This window comes from Pimephales promelas, chromosome 18 (genome assembly GCF_988280905.1).
Source record: "Pimephales promelas chromosome 18, fPimPro1.hap1.1, whole genome shotgun sequence".
Lineage (NCBI taxonomy): Eukaryota > Metazoa > Chordata > Actinopteri > Cypriniformes > Leuciscidae > Pimephales > Pimephales promelas.
The window spans coordinates 25,478,961-25,500,294 of record NC_142786.1 but is presented as its reverse complement, the minus strand read 5'-3'; the positions used below and the strand labels follow the sequence as shown (position 1 = coordinate 25,500,294).

Genomic DNA, 21,334 nt, shown 5'->3' with positions numbered 1-21,334 from the left:
AACCGCAAGTTTCAAAAACTATTATTGCAATTTATCCAGGCGTCGACCCCCCTTTTTTGCATATGCCTTAGATAGAAATCATTTAAATGAGGAATATTGTGATGTGTAAGTTCTAGGAAGAAAATTCAAGACTACAATGGAGTTTAAGGGAGTTCAGAAACAGTGTGCACTGATATAGAACTCCCTTTGGAGTGACTTTGTGCTTTGTAACTTTGCAGATCGATTTAATGCTCAAACAGCAACATCACACACTAAAGAAAATGTCAAAAAAAAAAAGTCTTCCATGCATTTTATGCATATTCCCAAAATCTAAATCTAAACCCGAGGATTGTGGAAGAATCGGAAATGTTTTATAGGCCCAATTTTAGGTTGAACAGCCCTAAACACTGGTGTAAACTAGGTACAAAATGTCTATTGAATTTTTAGCAAGGGCCCTGATTAGATAATAAGAATAAATAAATATAATATAGAATATACATTTGAAAATTAATATATATATATATATATATATATATATATATATATATATATATATATATATATAATTGTCTATTACCTGCTTAGTAAATCAGAGACTTTGATCTTTACACTACGATGGGCAACTAATCATGGCAGAAAAAAAGGTGTTCCCACTCGTATCTCTTTCTGTCACTATCAGTAGCCACATATCTTACAAATTAAATTGACATGTTTACCACCAGCAGTGACACAACTGGAGTGTTTCTGTCACAACATAGCCTCTCCACCTCTCATGGCTAATGTTGACTGACAGGGCTTCGTCCATAAACTTCACTGGTGGTGCTTTTAGATCAGCTGAACTCTGATTCAGTCCAGAGGGGGTGTGTGTGTGTGTGTATTAAAGGTTATTCCAGACATGTTAGTGTCTGGGTCAAGCTGAAGGGAGGTAAAGGGATTCAGTGTGATCTGGCTGGCTATGGCATGTTGTGAAAAGCAAAGTCTGCTTCGTAGTGCAATGGGAGCTGAAAGCGTAATCAGCACGGAGCATGCCAGCTCCCCTCAGGAGTGGCACACGCTGCTCCCAGATGAGTCACACAGTCGAAAAAGGCATGTTAGCACAATGCCATTCTGTGAGAACCCGCTGTCATATACTTTAAGTTTTACTCATTCATTTCACTTTTTTCACTAAGCTTGGATAAATTATTATTTAACCTTTAAATGGTCTTCGTTTTCTGTTTACACTTCTGGGCTACTTCGGGGTCTATACGACCCCAACAATTGATTGAGTAATTGTACAAAAATATATATATTTTCAATCATACAAATAATATATCTTTTTTTTTGTTTACTTCTCATCTATTCATTAATGCTGTGTTTTTGGAGATATAAAGTACTTTAGTATCCATATACCACATAATTCCTCAACTACACCATTAGCTTTAGCATTAGCATATGAAATGTTATTTTTTTATGATACATTATGCTCTAGTACTAGGCCTTCATTTTTGTGTAAAAATTTTCAGATTTATGTCGGATTTTTTTTTCCTTTTTTCACATTTCCCATTCATTTCAATGTGGGATTATTGACCCCAAAACCAGAAGTGTAAACATTTTTTGACGATACCTTCAGAACAATCGAATCAAGCCCAGTTTTTTTTTTTTTTTTTTTGTGTGTGTATAGATAGATAATGTATGAAAAGTCACAAAATCTTATTCCACTGAGATGAAGTAAAAGTTGATTGGGGTCGTGTAGACCCCATGACCTGATTGAGGCCTACAGGAACTATAAGAATACACGATGACTTTGGGTGAAATTGTTCATTTCACAATAATACTGTTTTTACTATATTTTTTATCAAATAAATAAGTTACTTCTGGACTGACCCAATATTTCTATAAACTGAGTATAAACTGAATCTATATTTAAACTTCATACTATCTTCATGTTTATATGTTTAACTTGTGTTTCAAAATATGTAACTCAAATTAAATGATATTGCTGGTTACGTCACTTTTTTTTTTTTTTTCCATGTAGCAAAATTTTGAAATGAAGAAACTTCTTCATGCCATTCTTTCTTTGTAAAGTTGCATGACTCAGATATAATTGTGGGCCGCTTTAATGACGCCTAAAATGTGATGAGCCTCTATGTGTGTGAGATGACCCTTCTGACATGTAATCCACTTCGTAATCTCAGTCTAAATGGGTTCACCTTCACCAGAAAAGCCGCTGACCTAAGACAGGCCCTGAACAGACCCCTGTTGGCCAAAGCAATTTCCTTTGGCTTTTACAAAAGGTTTTCACTGAGTAAAAGCAAAGTTCATCCCTTTTGGCCTCTCTTCAACTGTCTATCTTGTTCAACACAGCAAGGCTGCCTGTGAGGTGTGTATCAGTAATTATATTGGAAGGAGGAGAAGAGAAACTGATTTTGTGAGCAAAAACTACAGTATGTCTGAACTAGTTTTGTTATGATTGTTCCTTGATTTAAACTTCATTCTTCAAACTCTATTAAAACAGCAGCAACAAATAAATGATTAATACGTACTTATAATTTATTTAAATAATAATAATGATAATAACCACTAAAAATATTATTTAATTATTTGTTTAAAATAATAATAATAATAATAATAATAATAATAATACTTTTATTGAGCAAGGACACATTAAACTGATCAAAAGTGACAGGAAAGACATTTAGAACCATTTCTTACAATGTTATAAATGCCGTTCGGTAACACTTTACTTGAAGGGGTGTGCATAAGACTTGATATCAATTAAGTTAAACTGTCATGTGGTTGCTTTTGACATTGGCTGTCATGAGGCCATTATAACTGTGTCATGAATATTTTTCCTGACTTCAACTACAGAAGTACTAATTGAATTTGTCATTAAAATGTTATAATGGCTTCATGACAGCCAATGTCAAAACCAACCACCTGACAGTTTAATGTAATGTTAACCAATAAAGCAAGTTGTCATGGCAAAGACACTGACAGGTTATGATGTATTGACTTATGTCAAAGTGTCATAACAAAGACATCTCAAACAATGTCATATTTGCATTAAAAATGTCATAATTGAGCGAATAACACTTAATGACAGTTGTCACAAACATGCATAAAACTTCCTTCACATTCATAACATATGTCATGATTATGAAGGTGTCATGCTAGTCTTATGCACACCCCTTCAAGTAAAGTGTTACCCACTGTTCTTTGAAGTTTTTTAATTTTTTTTTATCATAGTTTCCTGAAAAAAGTAACATAATTTCCACAAAATATAACTGTTAATACGAAATGTGTCTTGAGCAAGGATAATGTGACACTGAAAACTGGAACAATGGCTGCTGAAAATGCAGCTTTGCATCACAGGAATAAATTAAATTTTTAAATATATTCAAATAGAACAGTTATTTTAAATTTTAAAATTGTAAAAATATTTCACAATGCAATTGATTTTACTGTAATTTTATCAAATAAATGCAGCACTGGTGAACCCAAAACATTTGCACATTCATTTTATAATGATTGCCATCACATGAATGAAAGGAAAAGATCATAAGGATCTTTAGGTATGCTAAATCCACTCACCATCAAAGATCTCCAGCTCATCAAACTGTCTGCTGGTCTGAAAGTGTTCAACAGTGAAAGTGATGTTGTATCCTGAATCCACCTTCACCACCCAGGAACAGGACTCGAAGTGTGGCAGGCTGCTGCCCGGTGACTGACTCAGGATTATCCCTGTGGAGGCTGTCAGCACCTCGTTCATAGGACAGGTGACTGTGAGGAAAACAGACAAGAGCGAGTTCAGCTCCATACATTCATACAGATTTCCTTTGATTTCCCACATGCATACATCAGCCGTTGCGGTGACTCAAAAAAAACCCCTTAACCATCAAAGCAACGTTCAGAACCATTATACTCAATTGGCCAAGAAATACATGAAAGGAACCTTGATCAAAAACAGAATTACAGATCTATAGATGCATTCAACGTGACACGAACTTCAGATGCACAACAGAAATTGTGCAGCATATTGATATATCAAGCCCGATTTACAGTCCCCACTTTTTGCATGCTCCGAATGCACGTCAATGATAACACAAAGCACTCTGGGCCAGTCTGTTGTGACACTGAGAGGATTGATCACTGTTGTTCACACAGTTGCCTCAGTCTGTAGTTTCATCTCTCAGTCATTGATATTCCTCAGAGGCCCGCTTTGACATTTCCACACACTTTTACCTTGAATTATCAGGCTTTATGCAGTGGCCCTTCTTGGCCGCTTCCCTCAAATCTCGGAAGCCTGTCTCTTGTTTTCTCCTTGGCTGTCGGAATACAAAGCAAGCATCCAAATACAAATCCCAACATAAAAGGATAAACCCTCATCTCTGACACCATTTTATTATTTTGGCTCATTTCTTCCGTATGACGCAGATGACACGGATGAGAGGTGGGGGGATGTGGTTGTTATTGTAAAACATTTATGACACTTACGTTTCGGATATGAAATCTGGATTTTTATATTACTTGTCTTGCTGAATAAACACACAGCTGTTTCAGAGTTGCACTGGTGTGAATTCTTCACGATTGAGTTGATATCTATGGTGGAAGAATTGATGAGATCTTCTAACCCTACCGCTCAACTCCGCTTATCAGAATATCGACAGACGCGGCGTGCTGAAACCCTGTAAACAACATGACCCAGAGTAAACAGTTTTGTTTCTATATTCGGCCTCTTGGTCAGTCGTTTAGCACCTTAATTGACTAACATTTAAGCCCGCGGGTCTATGCACTGATTAGGATGGACGTTAATCAAAGCAATAATTGCATGCATGCTGTGCACTGTCCGGCTTTACGTGTCAAACCTTAGATAAGTTATTCTTATAATTACATTCAGGTTCAGAGCCCAGTGAATTGCTTCGGTGACAATGATTAAATTATAAAACGCAGCTTTGAGAATTGATATGATATAAATCACACTTGTGGTTTCCCGCCTGAGCTTGGTGGATACATGGGAACGGTGGATCCGTTTGACACGTTTCCTTTACGAGGGTAAAATATAGAAGCTCTGGGACTGGCTACACGGCTCTGAGGTGATATAAAATGTGAATGCGGTTTCATCGGAGGACAAACATTATCATGGATGCATATCGATGCCTGCTTGAGCCTATCATCACTGCATAAAGCATAATGTGCTTAGGTAAAAAATACACCCCCGATAACCTAGATCTGTGCATCCTGGAGCTCGCAGTCACAAATTAGATTCTTTAAAGTGTGGGTGTGGGTGTTACGGATCTTTATTTGCTGTCGCATACAGTGCTTTGAAAGCTGGCTGTTAACCTATACCACAAACAAAGATGTACTGTAAAGCAGCGCGCACATAGACGCGTATTTTGTGAGCACCTTTAATGTATCATAACAGTTATTGGCCTTTGCTATATACTTGATATTTACATCGTCAGTGTATTCATGTTTAAATCAGTTTATATTGCAAAACATAAAAATAACTCTTGGCATCTGGCTGCGCATCTCACTGTGCTGCCGAGATCTGTATATTATATATAGAAATTGAACCGGTTGATTTTTTTGATGTGATAAAATGTATTTACAAATACTTTACACTCTCAGAAAAAAAGGTACAAAAGCTGTCACTGGGGCTGTACCTTTTTAAAAGGTACACTTTTGTACCCAAAGGCTGCATATTGGTACCTTAGTGGTACATATGAGCACCTAAATGTACATAATTAGTACCTAAAATGTCCATATTAGGACCTAAAATAAACATATTAGCTCCTGAAATGTACATATTAACACTAAAAGTGTACATAGCACCTACATATTAACACCTATGTACATATTAGCACCTAAAATGGACATATTAGCTCCTGAAATATATTAGCTCCTGAAATGTACATATTAACACTAAAAATGTACATAGCACCTAAAATGTACATATTAACACCTAAAATGTACTTATTAGCACCTAAAATGTACATATTAACACCTAAAATGTACATATTAGCACCTGAAATGTACATATTAGCACATGGAATGTACATATTAGCACATAAAATGGACAAAAGTTTACCTTTTGAAAGGGTACAGCCCCAGTGGCAGCTTTTGTACCTTTTTTTCTGAGAGTGTATATGCTAAATATTTATATCAAAAACTAAATATGCATACCTTTGTCAATATTATAATTATCAGTAATAATAAATGGTAACACTTTAGTTTAGGGTCCAATTCTCACTATTAACCAGTTGCTCATTAGCATGCATATTACTAGGATGTTAGTACTTACTGTATAAAGCACATATATAGCTTTATACAGTACAGATTGTTTCAAAGCAGCTTTACAGGGCTAACAGGAAAATGATGCATTTCGGCTGTTGTTCAGCTGAAGTCAGTTCAGAGTTGATTCAGTTCCGTTGGACCATTTAATGTGTTTTTGGACTGTTCTGCTGACGACATGCTGCAAAAATATCTTTCCAAGAAATTGAATTTCAGTAGACAAAAAAAAAAAAAAAAAAAACTCCAGATGACATGACCTGTGGAAAATTATAAGTGATCTACGAGCTTTATACAGCTATTTACAGCAGATGCAATTGAAAGCAAGGTAAGTCTATCCCTCACAACCTCAATTTCATACCGGTCATGGCATTGCTCTGAAAAAGGTCTATTGAATTAACTGGTTGACACAGTTAACATACAAACCAATGACACAGCAATGCAAGTATGCTGATGATACCATTTATAATTACTGTTTGCAAGAGTTTAGGTTAATCGTCAAAAACGAGTCTGTTGTGATGTAAAAAAAGATTACTATTCCGACATGTCAGCTGGAAACTTAGACTCATATATTCATATGCAGTTACAGATGCAGAATTTTGACTGTACCACTTCAGCATGATATTTTTTTATAATTTCTAGTGTCACGAAAGAGTCAACTTGGCGATATATTTTCTTTCTCCCTTACCACACAATGTTTGTAATCCGCAGTAAGGACGCTTTCCTGTCACATATCACACATGCACACTTCGCCGACAGAACGCAGACTAATGTGTTTACATTGTGGGCGAAATTGGGGTAAGGGGCAAAAATCTCTCTGTGTCTATTGGTTTATGCTTAAGCTGTTTATAACTTTACTGTGAAAAAGGAAAACAGGTTAACACGTTAGCATGACCACATGAATTGTCGGCTTAAGCATAATTGGGTTAAGGATGTCAATGTTAAATGTGCTCAATGATGTACTACTCTTTAAAAGTTTGTGAACTATTACAATTTTAAATAACCATTTTATATTTTTAAATATTTTTTTTTTTTTTTTTTTTGCTGCTCAGGAAACATTTCTTATTGTCAATCAGCTTTGCTGCTTATAGTTTTGTGGAAACAGTGATACATTTTTTTCAGGATTATTTGATGAGTAAAAAGTTCAAAAGGACAGTATCCAAACTTTTGAGTGGTAGTGTGCATTTGCCATCAGTGCAAAATTTAACACTTTGGTTAAAAGCAGACTAAATTGTAAAAATCGCCTATATTTACCCCAGATAGTGGTATAAACGCAATAGCAGAATCTCTATCCGGCTGACACATTTCTACCATCATACAGCCCTAATTCCATTCCCCAGAAAAATGAGGAACAGCATGACCCTCTAGACAAAATCTCAGACAAAAACCACATCATCCCAGGCCTTTCACTATGGCGAACGGAAATTAACTCACTCAGGTCGCCCTTATCCCCTAATCCACTTTGAAATGGACTGTCAAAGGCTGAATGTAAACAACAGTTTTGGTGGCAGATTCTGACAGAAGAGCAGAAGGCATTTCAAAACTGCTCCTTTAACAATGGCAGCTGAAGATTATCTACTGTACGTGACGGGTTGGCATCTAAAAAGGGATTTTCAACTTAAAATGTCACCCTTCTTGACAATGAATTGCAAATATGGCCCCTGGAAGAATATACATTAAACAAATGGTATTCATTTTTTGATGTCAAGGAAAAGGATAAATGTCACGAGTCTATTGTCAACACAGGCCATCCAGGCTTGTATTGTTATTGCCACATACAGTTTTGACATAATTGATCATTTCCTAAGCTCCGCCTCCTTGGTTACGGTTGCTAGGTCAGGCTGAATGTCCAGTAAGAATGAGGTCTCTGTGAACATTGCAATCATTATATATTAATTAACATTATGTTGGTAACATGAAGTTAAAAGGGCAGTATTTTGCATGTTCATTTAACAGTTGCACTTCAAGATCTCAAGATTGCTTTAAATATTTGGAAGAGGCAACAATTAAAGCTTTACATCCAACTATTTCCATCCGGATTTTGGGACTTCGCATTAAAAACAGCTAAATGGAAATGGCAAGAAGCAAATGAAATCTTCTAAATATGTGCATACAAAAACTGTTGCACTCAACTGAGGCAGTTAAATGTCATATCTGATAAGATGATGTGCATAAACTATGATCCACAGCAAAAAAACGTATGTGACTTTGTCTCAACAGTGGATGTGATTTGATAACTGGACTAACCCAGTGGAATAATTTCATTGCACAAGATTTAAAAAGTTGGGTATGATCATTTTGAAGTCTGTCATCAGGATGCTTTGGTATAATAACCTCCCACTCCGAATGCAAGGTAACATGACAAGGTTTATTGCATTTCGACTGCAATAAATGTATGATGCAAGTCATTTATGATGTAGGAAAAAAAGAGCCTCATGGGTTCCCAGATTTTCTTTTAACAGATATTTTGTGCGAATTAGTTAAATTTGCAAATTTGGATGCAATAATACCATATTAGCTCTCTGATACCTTGTTATATGACTATTAGCAAGCAACGTTTTATAACATTTTTGGATAACTTCTGTAAAATGAAGTTTAAAACAATTCCGATTCTCCAGAGACTTAGACATTACAAAACAGCAAAAGTTTCTCTGATAATAAGTTACAACAGCAATTAAAGGTAGGATTAGTCAAAAATATTTGTAAGGGGGTTAAGCAAAGGGTCAGATATTTTGTTGAATGTCGGTAATCAATTATTGATGGTCCCCATAGACTTTTCATACTATGGAAGTCAATGGTTTCCATCAACTGTTTGATTACCAATATTCTTCAAAATGTCTTCTCATACAAAAACTCATACAGGTTTGGAAGAACTTGAGGGTGAGTAAATTATTAAAATTTTTGGGTGAATTTCTGAAAATAATTTGGTACGTATGAAGCTGAAATCGCACACATGTATTGTGATATCATTGGCTGTCTAAAAATGAAAAAGAGTAGGATTTTTAAAACAAGCAATAAATGTGGAGGTACTGGAGGCATTTGTTGTAACTCAGAAGATATATATATATATATATATATATATATATATATATATATATATATATATATATATATATATATATATATATATATGCATGTACCATATAATATGCAGTGATGTGAGTTTTCACATGAATGCAGTGACATATATAATGCATATCAATTATATACAAATATGCATAATATATGAACATATTCATAAATTCAAAAGAATTTTGAATAGGAGAAAAATAATGCAAATAATTTATAAATAATTGAATACGACTACAAAACTCCATATAAAAAAAATAAATAAACGAAAAGAGCATCTAAATGCCAACAAGAGAAAAAAGCGTAGGAATTTCCATGTCACCATGGTGACAGAAGGGCGGAATAACAAATCCAACATGGATATGTGCATGACATGCTGTGCGTCACTGATAAAAAGCATATTTTATTTATATATAACACAGTATATTTAAGTATAAACATTGGAAATTTGAGAGTGGAGAAAGTCAAAAGAGTCTGCAAAGAAAAGAAGTCACATTACGTGTGAGATTCTTCAACCCTTAATTTGCATAATGGCATGCGATTCACGATCTATTTTCTCTCTCAGAATATGAGAGACACAAAAACAAGAGCGAGAGGGGAGCACAGAGAAAAGGGGAAAGCCTATAGCAGATGCAGCATAAGAGTTTTTAAATGGGACTTTTTTTAATTGTTAAAAAATGCAAAAAAAAAAAATAGATTGTCATACCATAAAGTTTGTTTATTATAATGTTTAATATTAATTTTATATAGGCAAATCAATATAAATAAATTAATAATAATACTAACGATCTATAACTATAACGATCAAGCATCTTGCACATCATGCCCTTGTGAAAATGTCAAGCATAGGGTTTCTTTTGACAAGTTTGGATTGTGGCCATCATTGTCATGTGTATGTCTGATTATGTCCGCAAAAGATATGATTCTCATAAGAGGGAAGCTAAAATAAGCAAGGAGAGATATTTGATGGAAAGAAAGACGTGGTATGATGTACTCAACAAGAGGATGTGACAGATCAGATGTCAGAGAGAGAGACAGAGGGAGAGAGAGAGAGAGAGACAGAGAGAGAGAGAGAGAGAGAGAGAGAGAGAGAGAGAGAGAGAGAGAGAGAGAGAGAGAGAGAGAGAGAGAGAGAGAGAGAGAGAGAGAGAGAGAGAGAAGCTGTGATTTAATAGCTGGGTGCACCTGCAGCCTGGATATCCTCTGCATCTCAATGAGCTTTGCGTTCCCCCTACCCATCACTGTCCTTCCTCTCTACTCTTTCAATCCCTCAGTCTTTCTCGCTGTATGCTAGCTCACTCTTTTACTCATCCTTCAGGATAACCGTAAACAAAACTGCCCTTATAATGAAATACTGAAATGATCAATATTTATTACATTAAATCCATAATTGCCACACAATTGCACACAAACCATGTGTATTCTTATTTCAAGTGAACCTGTATTCCACATAGTCAGGTTTCTTTATCTTTATTGCTGTTTTTTGAAGATGAGAACATATCAGCATGTCCATGTTGGATATTCAACTAAATGAAGGTATATATTTTTTTATGTTTAAATGTAGTTTAATTGGATGCACAGCCTTTGGTGTCAACAACAGGAGGGGCCAAGGAAGGTTAAAAACTCCCAAAAGTATTTTGTCCTCGCCTTAACCCCTTTATGGTACAATTCAGTCACATGGCAATATATAAATTGCATTGTTGGATTAAAAAGGGCAGGCTTAGAAGAACACTTAGAATAATAAGCTATTTTTAAGCCACATGACATTTGATTTTCTCTTCTAGACATCAAAGTTCAGTTTTTTTTTATATTTATCATACAGTAAGAATCTTTCGCTGCATCTTTGATTAGATAATTAGATGCCGTTGTTTACAGAAGAACCCTGTCTAACAGAATTTAGGAGAAAAATATGAATGTTGCCATATGGCAATTCTGTACCACAATGGAATTGCTGTGATGCATTTCCACACTGGCCATAATAAAACTGTATACTTTTTAAAGCATAACAGTAGTTATGCATAAATAATAAAATTAGGATGTCTGCTATATGTCTTCAGAAAAACATAAATATGCATACCATTTTCAATATAAAAAGGAAAAAAAAAAAGTTTACCACTGAAGACGAACAAGGATTTCCTATACGTTATAACTTTATTTTCAGTTGTGTACAGATCTGATGTATTTCCCAAGGTGTTTTTCAAATACACTCACCTAAAGGATAAGGAACACCTGTTTAACCAATCACATGGCAGTTGCTTTAATGCATTTAGGGGTGTGGTCCTGGTCAAGACAATATCCTGAACTCCAAAGAATGGGAAAGAAAAGTGATTTAAGCAATTTTGAGCGTGGCATGGTTGTTGGTGACAGATGGGCCAATCTGAGTATTTCACAATCTGCTCAGTTACTGGATTTTCCCAAACATACATTTTTTTACAAATAATGGTGTGAAAATGAAAAAACAGCCAACATGTGGCAGTCCTGTGGGCAAAAATGCCTTGTTGATGCTAGAGGTCAGAGGAGAATTGGTCGACTGATTCTGAAGCTGATAGAAGAGCAACTTTGACTGAAATAACCACTCGTTACAACCGAGGTATGCAGCAAAGCATTTGTGAAGCCACAACATGCACAATGCGCACGAACGGGACAAGCGTGCGAGGGGGGTGGGGGCATGGTAAGACCGTTTGATTGACGCATTTTCTGTCCGATGATTCTAGATAGTCTTGAAAATTATTGGCTGGAGTTTTTCGAGTCCTGCCTGTTCCACAGATGATTAAATTGCTTAATTTTCATTTCAGTGCTTCTAATTTACAGCCAGTAAGTGGGTTAGGAATAGGATTTCAAGTGATTTTGAAAAAAAAAAAAAAAATGGCCAAAAAAGAAAATCACATACCCCACCTTTAAATTTGTTTTGTGCCTTTTTTCAACAGGCCTTAATCACTTTCTGCACATCACTTTCAGGCCTTAATCCACAAATTGCTTCCAGTAAACAAACAGCCCAATTGCTTCTTACATTGCAGACAAGGCCAAACACAGAAAGGGATAGCTTAAGTCTGTTTGATATTTAATGAGGTGCAAAATCTGAGACCACATTGAAAATCTGGGATTCAAAATACTAATAATCCTGGAAATAAACAGTTGAAAGCAAAACATTTTTTTAAAAATATATAAATATTGTGTTGATTATATAATTTAGCGGTATTAAACAATTTGACTAGTGGTCCTAGGACCTCTCTGTACTAATATCGAGGCATCCAACAGAGGCATTTTAGTCCTGTACACAATGAAGACTATACAGAGAGCTCAGAGAGATAATTCTCCTACGCTGAGCATCGAGAGACAAACATAATGAGGAGGAACTGAAGAGTTTATGGGAAATGCCATATCAAATCACATAAAAGCAGCTGGAGGAAAGGTAGATGAGCGTTAAGTATTCGCATGGGGTTTGCTTGACAGGCTCTGAGGTATTTCATCCCACCTCTAAGCCAATAGCAATAATGAAGCTTCATATAGCACAGATTCAACCATCATGATCAATAGACCCATCATGCATTGCAACACAGTGGGGGTGGATTTTATAGTATATAAACCAAAGGACTGGTCTTTTGTAAAACGCAGAGCGAGGAAGTTAAGAATGAATTTTCTTTTAAAATGCTTGTGGTTAGTGAATCAAAGTACCATGGTGTAACTGCATAGTATAGTTTAAAGAGATAATTGAAAATTCTGTCAGCATTTACTTTACTTGACTTTCTTTCTTCTTTTGGAAAAGCTCCCAAAGCTCTTTTTTTTTTCAATGTGACAATGAAATCATTGGGATTCAATGAAGTCCAATTGAAAATAATAATCATAATAATAATTTTGAAGCAGAGAGTGCTTCAAAATATCTTCTTTTGTGTTCCACAGAAGAAAGAAAGGATGAAGCTTCATGCTGGCCAAGTCTGGTTTGGTTTAAAGGGATACTCCACTTTTTTTGGAAATAGGCTCATTTTACAACTCCCCCAGCGTTAAACTGGTGGGTTTTACCATTTTTGAATCCATTCAGACAATTTTCTGATATTTAGAATAATATCAGTAACCAGACAGTTTCTGGTCCGATTGACTTCCATAGTAGAAATATAAATAAATAAATAAATATATATATATATATGAAGAGTTCAGATGCAAAAGCCTCTAAATGCCATTTGAAATTTTCTTCTTTAATGATGATTTTTATCAAACTTGTATATTTAGGTTCAGTAATTTCACTTAAATAACAATTAATAGGTAATTATCATTGCCATTTAAGTGAAATTACTGAACTTAAATATACAAGTTTGACAAAAATCATCATTAAAGAAGAAAATTTCAAATGGCACTTAGAGGCTTTTGCATCTGAACTCTTTATATATATATATATATATATATATACTGTATATATATATATATATATATATATATATATATATATATATATATATATATATCATGGAAGTCAATGGGACAAGAGGTAACTGATATTCTTCTAAATATTAGAAAATCAGCTGAATGGATTCGAAAATGGTAAAACCCAACTGTTAAACTCTGGGGGAGTTGTAAAATGAGCCTATTTCCAAAAAAAGTTGATTTTTGAAACTTAGCTTGGTGTAAATCTCCACAAGGAGATTTAGCTTGTGGACCAGCATAGTCATGACAAAACTGAAACAGATCTTCAGCTCTTTATCATCATCAATATAGCTGACATAGTGGTTAGGCTAGAGAAAAGGACCATACTGGGGACCAAAACACTGCACATGCTGGTGTCTGAAATAGCTTACTATCACATGAAGGTGGAGGTCCTTCAAACTCGAGATGAGTCCCCAGGCGACAGGTTTGAATGCTGTTCCCATTTAGGTGATATCCTGGCAAACATCTGTAACGCACTATATCACCTGTGGAACGAGAGGGAGTGAACAGATGTAAGCATATTTATCATTGCTTTATCAATTGTCTTTAACATGCACTTTCTGTAATATTATGGAGAACATGGGATTTCTGAGATGCTTGGAACAACAGGAGCAGCATCTGGCTGTTCCTGCCATTGCCCCGCTCACAACTTGATGAAGGCTACGTCCCCTCCCTGTCTTGCTTAATGGTTGACAGTGACAATAAAAGAATAAAGGGAGAAGGAGAGAGTGAGTCAAAGGGAGACTCAATGTACCGGCGCTGCATTGCAGTGTAATTAAGTAAGCGCCACACCGCATGGTTTACATTCATAACACCCATAGGCTGCAACCTGAGGGCCGCTCAGATCTCTGAAGTAAATCTCACTGTTGCCATACAAACATCCAGGCACTCTGTGACTCCACTAAGAGGAACAAAAACACCAAGTGGTTTTATAATGTACTGTAGAATTTTACCTGAAAAATTATAAATAAAAAGAGAGGCTTTGCATGCTGTGAAATACATATTTAGGAATGTGTTTGTGGCTGAGAATGTGCCTTCATGGCCATCCAAACACAATGACCTTAGTTAAATCACTGAATTAAGCAAATAAATTGGATGTGGTGGATAATCAGTGATCAAAACAGTGAGTCAGTTTGGGTTTGTGCCAAAGACCATGACTATTTTAACCCCGACAGAGGCTCTACAAACACACTTCATTCCAGACAGATCAAACAACCCTGCACCAACCCGTAGCAACCCATTTAGAACAATTAATATAAACGAATGCATTTTTTTCTCCATGCCGGAAAAGCAGTGCATTGATTTACCAATGGATTTCAGAGACAACAGAGGCTGGTGACTCATCATTAGAGGACCAATGAAGTCATGATTTTTTTATTATTTATTATTTAAGTGTTTTCTGTGGGCACTCAGAGGTGAAACCAACAGTTTTAATAAACGTTTCAAAAGAATTTTTTGGGGAAAAAAGTGAAAATTGCTTGAATACAATGTAGGAAAAAAAAAAAAATTGTTCAATTATAATTTGTAATTACTAGACAAAATAGTTGAAGTACCGGTAGTAGTTTATTTTTATTTTATTTTTTTCTACATTGCTAGTCTGGCTAGTTTATAATCTGGCAAAAAAATAAAATAAAAATAGCTCATAGCTAGTAAGGCTAGTAAGTTCCTCAATTCACCTGCTATTGGAAAGTATCGCAAACAGATTATATAGAATATGCAAGTGTATACTTCATTTATAAAATAGCTTCTATCTGGCCTCCCCCTGACTTTGTGTTTGCACAAAATGTAGACTCAACCTATGTTCTAGCACCGAGCACAATACAACATCAGCCTAGCTTTGAATTCTGGAAATGAGTCAGCATATCAGCAAGGCCCTATGGGACTGGTAGCCCTGGCATCTGAGCGGTTTTCTCTCCTCAAAGCGAGTTCTCGAGGGGTGTAAGCGGTGGGAGTGGGGGGGTGCGGGAGGTGTGTGTGTGTGGCTGGCTCTGCTATTCTGGGAACATTATTAATGAGAGGCGCTCAAGCCTGAAAATGAACTGGCAGCCTGCATCTCTGCTCAAAATGTTCCACTTATACTGGGCCAGGCCGAGTCCACCAACACGAACACACACATACAAATCAGATTGTAAATGATGTAAAATCAATTCGAACTCACCTATCTTAAATTCTTTACTGGCCATCAGTATTTCTGCATTAGGAATGATGGGAGGTGGCAAACAAAACTGAAGTCTATAGGCTAGAAGAAAGAGAGACAGAGAGGTAAAGAGAACAGGTTCAGACATGTCGTATTGCATTGGGGGTTATTCATTGTGAAAGTAAAGAACAGTTCTATGTGACAAAAAATATCATTTCATTTAGGGTTTAGCTGAATAGCTAAAGGATAGCCCCTATTAGACCAAGCCATGAAAGCCATGCATTATATTGTAGTAGATGTTTGAGCAGTTATATATATTAGGGCTGTTAGTTAAAAGCGTTATTAACGGCGTTAACGCAAACCCATTTTAACGGCGTCAATTTTTTTGTATCCCACGATTAACGGTCTTTTTAGCTTAGCAAACTTTGTAGTTTTCTTCCATATGCTTTTGCAACAGGACACGGCATGCGTGCGCTGCGCTATGAAACCCATTAATTTCAATGGCGTTTTGTTGCTTCGTTGACCAAAGCGCAACCGGATCTAGATAGACCGTGAACAAAACAACAGGCACGCCACTCACTTGGGCTTGCGAGCCGGCCAAATAGTAGGTTAACGTTACGTTTTGAGTGGATGACGAGCGCGAGACGCCGAAATGGATGCCAATAAGATTCTGAATGGAAAGTTTACTTTTAAAAAGTTGCCAAATGGTTCCATTGACAAGACCATAGTGATCTGTGTGTTTTGTCGTTGTGAACTGAGCATCGCAGCACGTCCAGTCTGAAATACCGCTTGATGATATATATATATATATATATATATGATATCTTACACACAGCTGATGTGAATTCTCCGCCCCCTCGTCAATATTAGGACCTCCTCAGTATTTCTTTCACCCTTTTATAGATGGACAGTGTTACAGTGCCAATGTTGTTCAATAAAAAAAAAAAAAAAAAAAAAAAAAAAAAAACATTTGCACAAAGCAAGCCGATCCAATTTTCCAAGTTGATAAGAGCGTTAAAATGAGAAAAGAATAATGGAACAAAAAGAAATCAAGAGACATTTAGAATAGATAAAAATGTGCGATTAATTGTGATTACTCGTGAGTTAACTATGACACTAAAGCGATTAATCACGATTAAATATTTTAATCGTTTGACAGCACTAATATTTTATATATATATATATATATATATTTTTTTTTTTTTTTTGGAGGGTTGTCACATTTAATGGTTTTTAAATGTGATATGGCTGCTCTGATGCTGACAGCTATCCGTGTTGTCATGTCGTACCTGCAGCTCCACTGGATTGAAAAAAAAACTGTTTTCAGTCGTGAGCACCCATGCAGATTTGTAGTTCTCGAGTCTGGACATGGTCTCAAATCCATCTCGAATTCAAGACCATGACCACACTCAAGAATATTTTATTGTCACAGGGACCACAGCACTACAGATACATGTTGTGGTCTGTGCCGAAATGCGCCTCCAACTCAACCTACTCTGATCTCAGCCTAGACTGGGACTTGAATAAGCTGGTTTGCACTACAACTCTGCAATAATGTATTTAATCACATCTTTCCACTGGGTCCAGCAGCAATCAAGCAACTGCTATAGAGATGTATGTGAATGCCAACGGTAATTTTCTCTTGAACCAATTACCTTGGTAGTTGATCTTGAACAGTCCACCTTTCTCAGAATTGCTTCGGAAACGTATCAGAACTTGATTAGAAGTGCTGCTTGGTGGGTTGTTGGCCTCTCCCTCTGTAAACACTCCGAGTTTGCGAGCTGTTTCCTGAGGTCCGTCCCTGTTGAAGACACATCATTAAAATTCAATGTATAAAACCTGCTAACATTGCATACTCAATGGGACAGGAAAACACCACATTTTTTTGTTGCCTGACAATGCACAGTAAGTCATATAACCAGGCTAGTTTGAGAAACGTTTTGCTGAATACTGACAACTTTACTGATTAGAGGGACGATTCTAACCATACTGATAACCTCTCTGATTTCAGAGACTCCTCTTACACTCTTACGGTTCTTTCATGCTCAGTTCAGACTCAGCCTCTGTGTCAAGGCATTCTGAAACCGAAGACACCATCTACAAGGACATTACCTAGGGGGGTTACCTGTACGATCCTCTTGTGGGAAGGGAACAACTTGGCACCAACCTAATCCCAGTTTTAACCATGACCATTCAGCTTCAAAACCATCTGTTCGTGCCCATCTGAGCTTGCCCTACAGATTATATCATATCCTGAGCATTCAGAAAAGCATCTGGTTGGCTAAAGGGAGTGCTGGCTCACTAAACTGAGACCAAGCTGTCTTGTCTGAGTTTCTCTTCTGGTTATACTGCACCTTTAGTTTGAGTTGAAGTGGATGGATGAGTTGAGAGTAGATAATGCCTCAATTATACCATGAAGAAAAAAAAAAAAATCATTGCTTTAGTCAATCCAAACAGAAAAGAGAAGGTGCGTAATTAGACCGAATCTTAATCTGTTTTAAGGGGGAACCTGTACATACAGGCCTCAAGTAACTCCGCCACCAGTCTACATGTGCTATAAATATGCTCCCTCCCAGAAAAGAAAATGACAAACAGAGAAAGAAGTTGTAGAAGCACAATCGTTACAGGAAGTTGAACAACTCACCAGACTGTGATGAAATCTTGGGGGCCATGGACTTGCAAGAGGGTGAAATTAAGACGAATTCCCAAGCCTGATGCCACTGTAATCAGCCAGCTGCAGTCCGCAGAAGCGGGGTAGTCCTCTGGGTAACCGGGGGAGAAGATAGTGCCATTTTCTGATGTAATGTTACCTCCACATGGCACTAAAAGGGAAAAAATGAAAACAATTGGAAAAGTTTTTGGAGAAACCAAAGACTAAAGCAACACCATCACAGAAAGCAGCCTTGGCGGACGGAGGAGAAAAAGAAACCAGGATAGGGGCAGGGCGAAAATGTGAAAATCCCCGCTGGGTTCTAAAACACCACTCAGTCTTTCTCAGTAGTTCACTTTCCATGTCCGACTCCATCTTAGAAATCCCTCTTGCAGGCAATGCTTTGCATTTATATAGACGTGTCCATGTTTCCAATGATTCAAATGAGCCCCAGACATATGAAATCAAATCCCCTTCCTGCTTTTGCTGATCCCTGATCCCATGCTACTGCTGCTGCTGCCCCCGAGACGGAGAGGAAATAATCAATCCGATTTGGCTGGTGAAATAAAGATAGGCCCACGACTTGAACGCACACATAACGACAGTCATAATACACTCTCACTCTGACTGTACTCTCAGCGGTTCCTTGCACCGTCAAGGTCTCTCCGACCGTCCCCACATCCCCACTCATTCCCGCCCTCTCTATCCTTCTACAATTCTTTATACACTATTTCCTCCTTCTTAATTTCCTCTCGTCTCTGACGGAATGCTGAGAGGGGTGCCTGTGTTAATCCCTGGCGCAGTGCGTTCTCTCTCGCCACCTTACTTGCTAAATGAAATATCGATCACAGCATTGATTGAAAAAAAAAAAAAAAAAACGGCACGCTATCAAAGTAGAAATGCATGGTGACGTTATCGATCAGGCAAAAAAGTTGAGTGGGGAGTGAGGATGGGAGGAAGGTGGTGAACTGAAAAAGGAGGGTGGGGGGCATAGATGGAGGACAGGCCAAGTTGGTTGATATGGACAGGTGTGACAGTAGAAGAGAAAATCAATCATCTTTTTAAAGCCTGGAAGAGGAAATCTATGTACATGACACCCTGGGCATGAACTACTGGTGGCAGCATATGTAGGCGATTGCTAGGGCAGTAGTGTTGTAAAGTTCTTATAATATATATATATATATATATATATATATATATATATATATTAGGGCTGTGCAAAAGTTCATTGTGATTAATCGCATCCAAAATAAAAGTCTGTGTTTACATAATATATTTGTGTGTGCTGTATATAATTATTTTGTAAATATAAATACACACACATGCATGTATATATTTAAGAAAATGTGTTGTTCATATATAAAATATTTATATTTATATAATCTAGATTATTTATATATATATATATATATATATATATATATATATATACAGAAATTAAGCGCAAATAATTCTTAAATATAATGCATGCATAGGTATTTATATATACAAAATAATTATATACAGCACACACAAATATATATATATATATATATATATATATATATATATATATATATATATATATATATATAGGTTTTTATACGAATATGTACAATTTTTGTACAATATTTTAAGAATGTTATATACTTGTAGTTAGCAAGTAAAATGTAGTTAGCCACAGGTCAAATAATTCTTGCTCCTGAAAACATCTCATCCGTCACCACACAAAATCTCTGACCTAAAGCAACGCACTATGAAAACACTATAGTATTTTACTACAGGGGAAGATTTTACTATAAAGATACAATTCGGATTAATCAGGACGCTTGACCACAGCATGTCCATAGCCAGTTTATTTAATCAGTTTCAAAAGCTATTATACTTAATTTATATCTTGAGACACATGCTGTGATTCAGTATAATTTCTCTGTACCTTTTAAAACCCTGGTGGTGCCATAACTGGGACAATTGTGTAAGAGAGAGAGAGAGATGTGGCAGTTTGAAGTGCATTAAAAAAAGAATGTGGCAAATTTTCATGTTTTTTAGGGGAAGTCTAATTCAATACTTACTAGTACTCTCAGCTGTGACTTTTCAGCCCGTTCAAAAAGGTATTTCACCATTTATATTTATATAAACGCATTCTGTGAACAAAAGCTTCATATCTTTCATCTTGACAGTGTACATATTACACAGCATGGAATTATGGTGCGTCACATTCATTTTTTCCATTTCACTCTGCTTAACACCAGAGCTCTCGATTCCTACAATTTCAATTACGCACACTGCAAGAGTGTTTTAACAAGGCCCAGGTTGATGCTAAGTTTTTCATTGTGTGGAGTATTGTAAAACAGAGTGGATGTGTAATGTGTGTTTCTATTTGCGGGTTCACCTGTGCAGCAAAGTGGGGCAAAGAACCGGTGCCTTTACAAGGCGACGAGGCTGCGATTGCTATGTCAACCCCTTGAATACCTCCCTAGAGCATCTTTATTCCCATACGAACATTCAGCAGCCTCACTGCATATGCTACCTCGTGACCCACTGCATAATTAACTCATTGAATCAACAGAAAAAACAAACGAGCATGGGAATGTGGGTCAAGGATAAACTCGATTCCTTTCCCATCATCCCCTTGGATGAGATATTAGAAAGGAGCCATTAAGTCTGTAGGGAAGGTTTATAGTAAAGAATTTGCATTTATGTGCAGTTGCCCTCTTTGACCCACATTTAAAGCTGCCCATCTGATGATGGATAAAAGAAAGCTAGTAATTAAGCATATAGAATTCATTATTAGCCAGTAAATACAGTATAATAACTTGTTTTAATTTGTTATC

General features: G+C 36.5%; 1 protein-coding gene across 5 annotated transcripts in view; it reads right to left on the bottom strand.

Annotated features, from left to right (window-relative positions):
• csmd2 (CUB and Sushi multiple domains 2) overlaps positions 1-21,334 on the bottom strand; it is a 410,157-nt gene that overhangs the window by 126,003 nt on the left and 262,820 nt on the right. For all 5 annotated transcript variants that reach the window (XR_016147450.1, XR_016147451.1, XR_016147449.1 and 2 more), the window contains exons 43-47: positions 18,516-18,693; positions 17,527-17,672; positions 15,893-15,973; positions 14,106-14,219; positions 3,550-3,738 (exon numbers count right to left, since the gene is read on the bottom strand). Coding sequence is in view for 2 of the 5 variants with exons in the window: in XM_089123227.1 (XP_088979353.1) it covers positions 3,550-3,738; positions 14,106-14,219; positions 15,893-15,973; positions 17,527-17,672; positions 18,516-18,693 (708 nt within the window). In the remaining 3 variants the exon portion in view is untranslated. The remainder of the gene's footprint in view (positions 1-3,549; positions 3,739-14,105; positions 14,220-15,892; positions 15,974-17,526; positions 17,673-18,515; positions 18,694-21,334) is intronic.